The 13,328-nt window shown below is 35.3% G+C and overlaps 1 protein-coding gene and 1 non-coding gene across 2 annotated transcripts; one reads left to right on the top strand and one right to left on the bottom strand.

The window, feature by feature from the left end:
- The first annotated feature begins 1,140 nt into the window (after positions 1-1,140).
- LOC122292957 (probable histone H2B.1) lies at positions 1,141-1,868 on the top strand. Its single transcript, XM_043101536.1, has one exon. It carries the CDS (start codon positions 1,244-1,246, stop codon positions 1,688-1,690), a length of 447 nt encoding a protein of 148 aa, XP_042957470.1. The 5' UTR covers positions 1,141-1,243; the 3' UTR covers positions 1,691-1,868.
- Positions 1,869-13,237: 11,369 nt separating this feature from the next.
- On the bottom strand, positions 13,238-13,311 carry TRNAV-AAC. Its single transcript has one exon. It is a non-coding gene; the product is annotated as a tRNA-Val (tRNA).
- Between the last annotated feature and the right edge of the window lie 17 nt (positions 13,312-13,328).

Genomic DNA, 13,328 nt, shown 5'->3' with positions numbered 1-13,328 from the left:
ATGCGATGAAAAGAAACTCAAAATCAAGTGATTGATTCAGTGTAAGAATCAAACAATGAAGTGGCGGAGGAGATTGTGGCAAGCTCTATTGACGACGACGACTATTGTGGTGGGTGATGGAAAAAGCTTCGACGGATAGGGGGAGATGGAGCTTGGTGGTGCGACGGCGTTGTTCGACTGTGGCGGTGATGGAGCTGGTTTGGTGCAGTGCAACTGTAGTATGAGTATATCGTGTGGTGGTAGTGTTGAAGTCAAAGTTCTTCTAAGAGGTATTTAATTAAATGAGATAAAATGTTTTGTATAGAATCTCCTACGTGTCTTGCGTTGATTGGGGGCTGTTAAACACACAAGTTTAGCCCAAGAGGAACTGTTGAAGTTACAGGATCTAGATAACCTAATCTCTTAAGGCGGAGGCTTTTGATTGCATAAATTCAATTTCTCCTTGATAGGTTTGCATGTTACGAAGTGCTCCATGTTCGTAGATAGGGTAATGAGGCAGGTCACTTACTTGCACATATCAGGCTAGTGTAAGACATAGTATAGTGGTGGCGTCAATGTCCATTATTATTCCTTTTAGAATATTGTTAAATGTAATTTTGTAATGTATTTATTTGAATATGACTTATTCCTTATGAATGAAATATGTTCTTTTATCAAATAATATATATATATATATATATAAAATTCTATTCACAATTTAGGTGTAAACTGTATTTAGTGAAGTACTAATATAATATAATTTCATTTAAAATTCAAATTTTAAAATTTAAATTTTATAAATAAAATCTTATTATTTGAATGATATAAATGATGTGCTGGGCTTATGACCAAACTATATTTTTATTTTCACGATCGATTGTCTTTTGATCGATTTTAAACTTTTTCGTTGGTTACTTGATTAATTATTTTTATATATGCTAATGCCATATCATCTATCTCCACCGCTCCTTCTCCTCCAATCAATTTCGTCGGAATAAACCAAAGACCGGTTCAAGTATGTCATTACTGCCGTCGATTTAAACTTCAAACTCCTCCAGATCAACATCCCACATGTTGCCATGTCAGTGATCTGTGGCTTCTCCCATTGTCCAATCAAAACCCATCTCACATGTTTATAAATACGAAATACCAACTACAATCCATTTCCATCTCAAGGATATATCTATAGATTCCAAACTGACTCGTACCTTCTCCCCCTTTAGCGTCTCTGTTTGCGTTTGTTTCCCGAGAAAGCAAAATTCCGATGGCCCCCAAAGCTGAGAAGAAGCCAGCCGAGAAGAAGCCTGCCGAGGAGAAGAAATCGACGGTGGCAGAGAAGGCTCCTGCAGAGAAGAAGCCCAAGGCCGGAAAGAAGCTCCCGAAGGAAGGCGGAGCCGTTGCTGGCGACAAGAAGAAGAAGCGGACCAAGAAGAGCGTGGAGACATACAAGATCTACATCTTCAAGGTGTTGAAGCAGGTCCACCCTGATATTGGGATCTCCAGCAAGGCCATGGGGATCATGAACAGCTTCATCAACGACATCTTCGAGAAGCTCGCTCAGGAGGCTTCACGGCTCGCGAGGTACAACAAGAAGCCTACCATCACCTCCCGGGAAATCCAGACTGCTGTGCGCCTCGTGTTGCCTGGTGAGTTGGCTAAGCACGCCGTTTCCGAGGGGACAAAGGCCGTCACCAAGTTCACCAGCTCTTAAATTGTACGCTTGCAGGCCTAGGGTTTGTGAAGAAATTGCGGAAGAAAACTAGGATTAGGGTTTGTGTTATTCTCTATATCAGTATCCTTATTTTGTCTTTTGATTTTAAGTGGTAGATGCACGTTTAATGTAAAGTACCTATATGCTTTAAGATGGAATGGAAAATCTTTTGACGTAATTTATATATTTCTTTCATTAGTTTTACTTTTTGTAGTTTATGCCAAGATAAAAGTTCTCTTCTTTGGGGTAATTTCAGAGAGAAGTTAGATTCGTTGGCGTTCTATTGGTCTTCACTCTCTGTTTCTTCATGTATGTGTACAAGATCTTTTGAGAAAGATGAACACTGAGCAGGTGCTATCTCATCTGTCTTGAGTTTGAACCCATCTGTGTTAATAAGCTTTATCCGTATCTGCTTGTTTGGTTGTCGCTATCTCAGTAATGTGTTTGTTTCACGAGAAGGTGTTAGATCTGTCGAGTTATTTAATGTCTTTACTCTTTTCTCTTGATTTTAGTCGATGTGAAACCTTTTTGTTTGATTTTGGGTTTTGTTAATCTTTCGGCAAACATTGTTTCGATGTTCGCGTTGGGGTTTCTAAAAATGATGAATTGATGATCATTCGAGTATCCCAAAATGGCGTTAAATTGGCTTGCGATTATGTCTTTGATTATAGTTAGATTAGGTTTTATTCTACTAATGGAATGCAACTGAATTTGGGTTCCTAGGTGTTCATATTTCTGATTGTTCAATGCGATATTGTTTTATTAATAGATTCTACATCTCTCATTTTCTTTGGAGCAGCAAATAACATGATATGAAGCATGTTTTTTGTACCATTAATGAATGGTTTGTTGGTTTGGTTAAGCCTCCTTTCCAGTATGGGAGGGGGATGGGGAGGAAAGGAATCTGCAATGCTTGGAAGTTTGATACCTTCATTGAACATCGAAGTCAATGGTCCCCCATTGGTGTGAAATAAATGGAAAAAATAACTCATTCAAGCTAATTGATTTGAGACCCAAAAGGCAAAAACAGTGGAATTTTTGGAGTAATGTTTTGAATACGGTGATGTCACATCGGTCAAGACATTAAAATAAAATATTTTATTACGATATTGATATTGTTTAGTGTATTATTTCGAAATATTTTATATATAAATAAATTATATATAAATTATATTTTAAAATAATAATTTTTATATGAATAAATTATATATAAATATATATATATAAATTGTAAATAGTCTGATATGAATTATAAGTTAAAAAATAAAATTATAATTTAAAAAAAAAATAAAGATTAAAATATAGGTCGGTATTTTATTCGGTACAAAATAAGTACCATATTTGTACGGTACGGTATCAAAATCAATGCTTTGGAGTGAGGACCTTAAAATCGGGGAGTTTGCGGTGTTTTGCAATATAGACATTATATGCTTGATGCTCCTGGCTGTGCGTGTTCAGTTCTAGTGATAAAAGTTGGTGCAATTTACGGATGTCGTTTTTTTAAAATTTTCAATCCGATATATGGTCTAAAACGTGCATTTTTGTGGACGATGGTCTGTTTTTCACATTTTCTTGTTGGGACTTCAATTTAGGATCATTTCTATCTTGTGGGTCTGAAAAGAAATCAGGTATCATATCAGAACTGTAATGAAATCCATTCTCTTTGAAGGAAGCCAAGTAGGATTGATGGATATAGTTGTCTGAATCCTCGATTGTTGCGTGTAGTTTGTCCTTACTTTTTATGATATGGCTTCTCTTCCTTTATTTTTTGGGTGAAGTTTAGCTGTTTAAGCAAGAGTGCACTTTTTGGCTCTCTCTCGAGCATCTTCTCTTGACGTTCTTGAATCGAATTCCAGATCTACCAAATGGAATCTTGGACCTCACAATGTCTATAGATCCTTTGTATGGCCTTGATATCACATGGACGAGCACATCAGTATTTTCCTTTGGCGCCGTATGGATTTAGGGTTGGTTTTGATCTCTAAATCTAAATTATTTCGTTTTATTTCATTTAATTATTATAATTTTAAAAATTTTCATATAAAATATAATAAACAATTCAACTTTTTTAAATTATAAAAGAAAATTAATATTAAAAAATTATATTATAATAATATTTTATTCAATTTTTAACAAACTATCTTATTTCATTTCATATAAATTGTGTAGCAAACATTTCATCTCATTTAATTATTATTACTTTTTAAAATTGTCATATAAAATATCATAAACAATTTAATATCTTCAAATTTTAAAATAATAATAATATTAAAAAAAATAATATTTTAATTATATTTTATATAACTTTTAATTTTCATCTTAATTTATTTCATCTCATTTTAACTCGTTAATGTGGAGTAACACTATCAGAGGAAAAGAATGGATTTCAATTCTTTACGATGCGAAACAAAAAAACCAAACAGGTCCTAAACTTCAGATGAGGTACTCGATATAAAACTACAATTTTACGTTTGGTTTACAATGAAATTAGATAGGCAGGTACGATTTTATCACTTTTTTCTTATTTTGGGGGGAGGTTGATCACGAAGAAATACAATCTGTTCCGTTGAATCTTCAGCTTCCCTCTCTCTCTATCTCTCTCTCCCGAAATGAGCAACGCTCTTTTCAAATATAAAGATGACCATCAATTCAAGAACTTGGAATTCACAGAATGTTTACTTGTTTGCATATATATATATATATATATATAGAGGCATATATATATACTAGTAGTTGGGCAACGTCCAAGGGACGTTCGTCCAGTGTATAGAAATATTATTTTTATTAAGGAAAACATTTTGAATAATAATGTAATATTTTTAGAAAAAAAATATATAAATTTTAACATCAAATAGTAAGATAGACTTAAATCAGTTTTAAAGCATTTAGAATTTATAAAAAAAAAAAAAAAAGAATCTTGAAACAAACATGTGCAGCACAGGAGATAAACTGTTAACAGTAAAGGAACGTGCATAGCACGTTTTCTTAATTTAATAAAGCGATTATTTTTAAAAAGTAACATAATTTTTATAAAGAAATAAAATACTAAGGTTTTTATAAGATATTATTATTTGATTTTAATGTTTCATAATGAATTTAAATTGATAAATAAATAATATTTTATTAGGATAATTGTATTCATAAATGTAGTTGGTAAATATATTTAAACTTAATTATTTTACATTTCTCTTTGTTTATATAAGGAATGAATAAAAATTTTAAATCACATAAATAAATTGATATATAAATTATAATTTATATAAAAGATCATATATATATATAAAATAGAATATAGAATATATATTTATATAATTTATATAGATATATATAATAGAATATATATATATATATAGATATCTAATATACCTCATAAATAAATGATCATCAATGCATAGGTTACAGGATTATGCATGCTGCATGAATTTTAATAATTATGAATTTATTCATAAGTGATTGGGGAAAGAGAGATTAAAAAATTAAGAACTTTTAAGAAGAGAGAGCCACTTTAATTTATTCATGTAACTAACGGCGTTAATTTTAACGGTAAAACAACAAAAACCGTTAAACCAATAAAATTTCGTTAGATAGCCACTTTATATATATAAAGATATGTTGAAGATATGCCAAGTTTTTTACATCCAACGACTTGCCATTTGCTTTCCCTTGTATTTTCATTAATGGCATGCTTTGTAATATTGGGTAAGTGGCAATTATGTAATTACCTAGTTATATATATATATATAAAGGCATGTGAGCTTACGGGTGAAAGTAGAGTCAAAATATTATTTCTTTCTTCTTCGTGAAGACGCCGCCTGAGAGATACAGAGGTCAGTGAAACCCTAGTTTTTCATCAAGATCGAATCAGCATTTTGAGGAGAAGATTAAGTGCAAGAAAGGTATGGTTTCGTTAGAGAATAATACGAGGAAGCCACTTTCTATTTTTGTGCGATGAGAAATGATTGTAAGTGATTGTAAACTCTATTCTGAAGCATTTTTCAATAATAAAGACTCCTAGACTGTTCCTGTCGTGGATGTAAACCATTAGGGTCGAACCACGTAATTTCTTGTGTTGATTTTACATTTCTTTTATTATTCTTGCATTTATTTTTGATCTTGCATGAATATATACTGTGATTTCAGATTTCTAATTGGTTTAAAATAGAAAACTAAACTGATCACGTTCATCATTTAATTTTCGTGGAATTTTGGTTGTCCTTTGTTCAAATTAATTGCATATTAAAACTAGTTACATTAATTTGGTTATTTGAGTATTTGTTGTGAGAGGGCTGAAATTATAACAAGTGGTATCAAAGAGCTTGGTTCGATGGGGACTGCAAGGTTCGATATTGAAAAGTTTGATGGAAAGAATGACTTTGGGCTGTGGAGGATCAAGATGAAAGCCCTTCTCACTCAACAGGGTCTCCAAGAAGCTCTTCTTGGAGAAAAGAAAATGGAAACTGTTGAAGAGAAGGATAAGAAAGAAATCTTGAGGAAGGCTCACAGCGCACTCATTCTTTCTCTCGGAGACAAAGTTCTGAGGGAGGTAGCCAACGAAGACACCGCTGCTGGAATTTGGTTGAAATTAGAGAGTCTCTACATGACAAAATCTCTGGCCAACCGACTGTACAAGAAAATAAAGCTCTACACATTCAAGATGTCCGCAGGTATATCGATTTCTGACCATCTCGATTCTTTTAATAAAATTATTTTAGATTTGGCTAATATTGATATTAAAATTGATGATGAAAATCAAGCAATTTTATTGTTGAGTTCTCTGGATAATACTTATGCTAGTTTGAAAGAGACCATGATGTATGGGAGGGAAACACTAACCTTAGATGAGGTTCAGTCCGTATTTCACTCCAGAGAATTACAAGCCATGTCTGAAATAAAATCTGAAGCTGGGGAGGGCTTGACTGTGAGGGGGAGAGCTGAAAAAAGAGGTCAAAAGGGAAAGAATAGTAAAAACAATATAAGGGGTAGGTCCAAGTCTAAAGGGAAGTAATTAAAATGCTTCTTGTGTCACAAAGAGGGGCATTTCAAAAGAGATTGCCCTGATAAGAGATCTAATAGAGGAAATGGGTCTAAGGAGGAGGGGGATGCCTCGGTTGTGAGTGATGGGTATGAGAGTGTTGAGGTTCTAAATGTGTCCGATGTTGATTCAGGAAAAGAATGGATCCTTGATTCAGGATGTTCTTTTCATATGTGTCCTAATAAAACATGGTTTGAAACCTTCACTAGTTTAGATGGGGGGTTTGTGATGCTTGGTAACAATAAGTCTTGTAAAATCCAGGGTATAGGGTCGGTGAGACTAAGGCTTCATGATGGTATTGAAAGACTCTTAACTGAGGTTAGATACATACCTAAATTAAAAAGGAACCTAATCTCACTAGGTGTGTTAGACCTATCTGGGTACACTTTTAGATCTGAATCTGGATCTTTGAGGGTTACTAAGGGTTCACTTATTGTGATGAAAGGAGTCATTAAAAATGGCTTGTATACCCTCATTGGGAAAACTGTTATAGGTGAGGTTTCTTTTATCCTAGAGAAGGGTGAGGATAGGGTAATTCTATGGCATAAAAGGTTAGGTCACGTGAGTCACAAGGGATTGTTAGAACTCCATAAACAGGGGTTGTTAGGTGAGAAAAAACTGAAAAATTTACCTTTTTGTGAGGATTGCATCCTTGGGAAAGCTAAAAGGGTAAGCTTTAAAACAGCCACTCACACTACAAAACAAACCCTGGACTATGTGCACTCGGACCTTTGGGGTCCAGCACGGGTCAATTCACATGGAGGGGGAAGTTATTTCCTCTCTATAATTGATGACTATTCCAGAAAAGTGTGGCTGTACATTCTTAAAAATAAGAGTGACACTTTTGAGAAATTCAAGGAATGGAAGAAATTGGTAGAAACTCAAGTAGGAAGGAAGGTTAAGAAATTAATAACTGATAATGGGCTTGAGTATCTCTCAAGTGAATTCGATCAGTTCTGTAAGAAAGAGGGTATGGCTAGGCATAAAACAGTAAGGGAAACCCCTCAACAGAATGGTCTAGCCGAAAGAATGAATAGGACCATATTGGAGAGAGTTAGATGCTTACTGTCAAACTCGGGACTCCCTAGATCCTTTTGGGCTGAAGCTGCGACAACTGCAGTCCATTTAATTAATAGGAGTCCTTCATCAGCTATAGGGTTTAAGACTCCTCAAGAAATGTGGACCGGAAAACCTTCTAACTATGACTACTTGAGGGTGTTTGGGTGTGTTGCATATGCTCATACCCGAACTGACAAACTGGAACCAAGAGCTATGAAATGAATCTTTGTAGGGTACCCTGAGGGAGTAAAAGGGTACAAATTATGGATTGATGAGCCAGGAATACAAAAATGTATCATTAGTAGAGACGTGGTCTTTAATGAACATGAAATGGCTCGGGTTAAAACTAAAAGACCTAAACCCACTCAAGATACTAACCCAGAGAAGATACATCTTGAGGTGGAGCATCCTGAGAATAATTTGAAGAAATTAGAAGGCCAGGATGTTGAGACTCAAACTTCCACTTTAGGTGATGAGGACCAAGGTGGAGTTAGTTCATACAACTTGGTCAGGGATAGAAAGAGGAGGGTTATAAAACCTCCCATCAGGTATGGTCAAGCTGAGCTGACTGCTTTTGCTTTGACTGTAGCAGATGAAGTTGTAGAAATGGATCCTAGATCCTACAAGGAAGCCATGGAAAGTATTGAGTCTCAGAAATGGGTACAGACCATGGATGAGGAAATGGATTCTTTGAAAAAGAATCATACTTGGGAAATGGTTGTTAAGCCTGAAAAGGCTAAGCTGGTAGGGTCTAAATGGATCTACAAAAGGAAAGAGGGTATACCTGGAGTTGAGAGTCCTAGGTATAAAGCTAGGTTGGTAGCAAAGGGATTCACTCAAAGGGAATGGATAGATTTTAATGAAATCTTTTCACCTGTTGTTAAACATAGTTCAATAAGGTTAATTCTATCTTATACTACTTATGAAGATTTACACTTGGAGCAATTAGATGTAAAAACGGCTTTCTTGCACGGTGAACTAGATGAGACTATTTACATGCAACCCCCTAAGGGTTATGTAAATAAGTCCAACACTGATCATGTATGTTTACTTAAAAAATCATTGCATGGACTTAAACAGTCCCCAAGGCAATGGTACAAAAGATTTGACTCTCATATGTTGGACAATGGGTTTAAAAGGAGTCATTATGATAGCTGTGTGTATTTTAGGCATTCCGGGAACCACATTATCTACCTACTCTTGTATGTAGATGACATGCTTATAGCATGTAGGGATGCCAAGCTAATTGAAGAAGTCAAGTGTATATTGAAAACAGAATTTGAGATGAAGGAACTTGGGCCAGCTAAGATGATATTAGGTATGGAAATAGTTAGAGATAGGAAAAGAAGACTTCTCTATCTATCTCAGAAAAACTATATCACCAAGATCCTCAACAGGTTTGGTATGTCTAATTTAAAACCTGTTAGCACACCAATAGGACAGCATTCAAAACTGTCCATAAGTCAAGCCCCTAAAACCGAGGAAGACATTAGACTTATGCAAGGTATACCCTATGCAAGCATGGTGGGAAGCATCATGTATGTTATGGTGTGCTCTAGACCTGACTTAACCTATGCTGTTAGCATGGTAAGTAGGTTTATGAGTAACCCTGGGAAGCCACATTGGCATGCTATAAAGTGGGTATTACAGTACTTAATTGGAACACAGTGTCTAGGTTTGAGGTTTGGAGGGGATGTGCAGCAGGGGAGTGAGTTAGAGGGATTTGTGGATTCTGACTATGCTGCTAATTTGGATACCAGAAAGTCTTTATCTGGGTATGTATTTACAGCATTTGGAGGGGCTATTAGTTGGAAAGCTAATTTACAATCTGTAGTTGCTTTATCAACAACTGAAGCTGAATATATTGCTATGACAGAAGCAATAAAAGAGGCTATGTGGTTAAATGGTTTTTCACATGAGTTAGGCATATTTAAAGGGGTTATCACAGTTCACTGCGATAACCAAAGCACTATACATCTTGCCAAGAATTTAGTATACCACGAAAGGTCTAAACACATAGACATTCGACTTCATTTTGTAAGGGATGTAATAGCATCTGGAGAGGTTAAAGTAGAAAAAATTCCAACTGAAGAAAGCCCTTCTGATATGATGACAAAATCCCTACCAGCTACCAAGTTTAGGCATTGCCTAAATTTGATTAATATGAGGAGCTATTAGAGCTCGGATTACTTTGCAGGAACAGTCTAGGGGAAGAAGAAGATCACTTTGCAAGGATAAAAGACTTGACAAGGTGGAGATTTGTTGAAGATATGCCAAGTTTTTTACATCCAACGACTTGCCGTTTGCTTTCCCTTGTATTTTCATTAATGACATGCTTTGTAATATTGGGTAAGTGGCAATTATGTAATTACCTAGTTATATATATATAAAGGCATGTGAGCTTACGGGTGAAAGCAGAGTCAGAATGTTATTTCTTTCTTCTTCGTGAAGACGCCGCCTGAGAGATACAGAGGTCAGTGGAACCCTAGTTTTTCATCAAGATCAAATCAGCACTTTGAGGAGAAGATTAAGTGCAAGAAATGTATGATTTCATTAGAGAATAATACGAGGAAGCCACTTTCTATTTTTGTGCGATGAGAAATGGTTGTAAGTGATTGTAAACTCTATTCTGAAGCATTCTTTAATAATAAAGACTCCTAGACTGTTCCTGCCATGGATGTAGACCATTAGAGTCGAACCACGTAATTTATTGTGTTGATTTTGCATTTCTTTTATTATTCTTGCATTTATTTTTGATCTTGCATGAATATATACTGTGATTTCAGATTTCTAATTGGTTTAAAATAGAAAACTAAACTGATCACGTTCATCATTTAATTTTTTTGGAATTTTGGTTGTCCTTTGTTCAAATTAATTGCATATTAAAACTAGTTACATTAATTTGGTTATTTGAGTATTTGTTGTGAAAGGGCTGAAATTATAACAATATATATATATATATATATATATATATATATATATATATATATATATATATATATATATATATATATATATATATATCCGTTGTCGCAGATGCTCGGTTATCATATATGTGCAAATGCACTACAGCAGGCAGTTTATGAGAAAATGCAGCTCGATCTCAAGCTGTGACCTGCACGTACGGTTGCACTCTTGCTTGTATTCTTGCTCTGACATCATCTATCCATTCCTTATGACGGGAAAGGGCATTCTGGTTTGCAATTATAAGAGAACTGCTCTTGTAGTACGAGACCGATCTTAAACTGGCTGAAGAAATCAGCCCTTTTAATATATCTTTGTAACGACAAGTGGTGCAGTTTGTGGAGCTCTGCTCGTGGTATTAGTCTTATTCGTGTTCTCAGAAAGAGGAAAAAAACGTTACTTGTAATTGCATTATCCATGCTAATTAAATTGCTGAGAAAAGAAAAAAACAATAAAGCCATGCTATTAATAAGACTTCACAATAAACTTCCCCCTCTACCGAACTCTTCACGTATATATCATGCAGCCTGATGTATCAGGTCGACCACAGACCTCGTCATATTATAAATCCTCATCAGATATTTTTCTTTGTTCTTTGGTCCCTCGTATCCTGTCAATCCCAACCAGATGGACGAACGTGAGTTTCTATAATTATTGTGTTATTTCTCCATTAATATATTAAGTTAATAACAAGGGCATTCTTGTTATTCTTTCTCAGTTCTCTCCATAAGAAGTTAACTTATATAAACGTGCCTCCATGCTTCTCAAATCTCTCTGTTCTGTCCCAGAAAAACTGCAAAAACCAGATTTATAAAAACTGGCTCATTTCACGTTCTCCTCCCATTACTGTTTCCACAAGATAAACCACCTGATTCGAAAACCCCATCATCATGCTTCTCGTTTTCTTTCACACTCTCTTTCAGCAAGTCACGTCGCGGTGGCCGCTGCTGCTATGCGCGGCAACGTGGACGGTTCTCTTGACGTTAACCGTGGCCGTGTCATCGTTCGCTCCGGAGATTGCTTTCGTATCGGCCATATCTCCGTCTTCCTCGTTCTCAAAATCGTGTCATGCGGACGGGTTCGTGAGGATTCCTTTGGATAATCCGATGGAGGTGATGTGCTTTCCGGCTCACTTTGTTAGGAGGTCCAATTTGGATTTTTTCCTTCCGACAGTGTTTGCAGCTCTTGTTGTGGCTTGTTCAGCTTTCATGGTTCGGTCTTTGGGTTTGTGGGAGAGTTAGAGAGGTTGATGAAAATGGTACGAAAGAGACTTACATAGAGACGGATGTCCTTGATGTTCATGATTCATAATCAATATGCCGTTTCTGAGGAATAAAAAAAAAAAAAGACATGGAGCATCATGTTATTTTTATTTCTATATATTCGAGCTCTGCTTGTTTAGAAAATTTTGCAGTTATATGGCTTTGTGGGAGTTGAAAATGGCAAGTGTATTTCTGGGATCAGGCCGTAAGAATTGTCTGGTTTGAGGGCAAGGGATCCGGCAAATGTCATGTTGCTGTGAGGATGTGACATAGCCAGATGTAGAGATCTTTGTTCATCTTGTCTTGTGCCAGGACACATGTTTGCATTGGACCCTAACATTACTCGCTCATAAACTGAACAAAAACTTGTGAAAGAGTGGATCCTGTCAAATTTTTGTTATCTCTTCCCTAAATTCTAGCCAGTTTTGTCTGATCAAGAACATCGTGGTTTTGGAGCAATTGGGAAAGGGAGGAACAAGGGTGTGCCGTGAAATTAAAGCCACTCTAAACATAGAGGTCGAGTTTTGGCAATTTGCAAACTATTTTTGAAATGGAAAACGATTTGTGTTAAATCTAGTAGATATGATCTAATTCAAGTTTCATAGAGATCGCTTTATGTTTGTGTTATACACTCATTTAGGTGCATGTGTATTTCGAAAGAAATGAGAAAAATAAAAAATAAACGAAAATAATAATAAAAATACTGTAATTGATATTCTTTTGAAACTTACTTTAATTGAGATTAATATGAAAATGATGAGCCTTTTTTTTTTTTTTGGTTTAGAAAAAGCAATTTTACTGAGGATTGTTGCCGATAGATCGATGCTCATGTCAATCTCACATTCTGTTGTGGTTTTTCATGCGACATTGTTGAAATTTTTGGCTTTAATTTTTCAAGATTTGTCTCATGTGTAGAACATGAGTCCAAAACCTTCGATTTGGGTCCTTTTTTAATTTCCTTTGTATGCATGGTATCGAGTGTAAGATAATTTTTCTTAGGATATATCGATCCTACCCTTGTTATATTCCCCATTTACTTTAATGTATCGATGATTACAAAAAGAAAAAGAAAAAGAAAAATAAATGCACACTACAATTCCAAGTCATTAAAATTGAAGTAGTAAATGTTAGTCAATGAAAATTAAAAGGATGTAACACTTCTCTTGTATGCTGCCAGCGGCCAGCCTGCCACATCGGTTGTGCATAAAAAAAGAAATTAAAAAGATGGAATGGCGTCGCCCGGGTTCGAACCGGAGACCTTCAGTGTGTTAGACTGACGTGATAACCAACTACACCACGACACCGTTTTGTTTGAGTTTGC

Source organism: Carya illinoinensis, chromosome 13, assembly GCF_018687715.1.
Source record: "Carya illinoinensis cultivar Pawnee chromosome 13, C.illinoinensisPawnee_v1, whole genome shotgun sequence".
Taxonomy (NCBI): Eukaryota; Viridiplantae; Streptophyta; class Magnoliopsida; order Fagales; family Juglandaceae; genus Carya; species Carya illinoinensis.
This window is presented reverse-complemented; position numbering and strand designations above follow the sequence as displayed.

Excerpts from the sequence above, each read along its gene's own strand:
- LOC122292957 (XM_043101536.1), top strand. The coding sequence starts at position 1,244 with ATGGCCCCCAAAGCTGAGAAGAAGCCAGCCGAGAAGAAGCCTGCCGAG.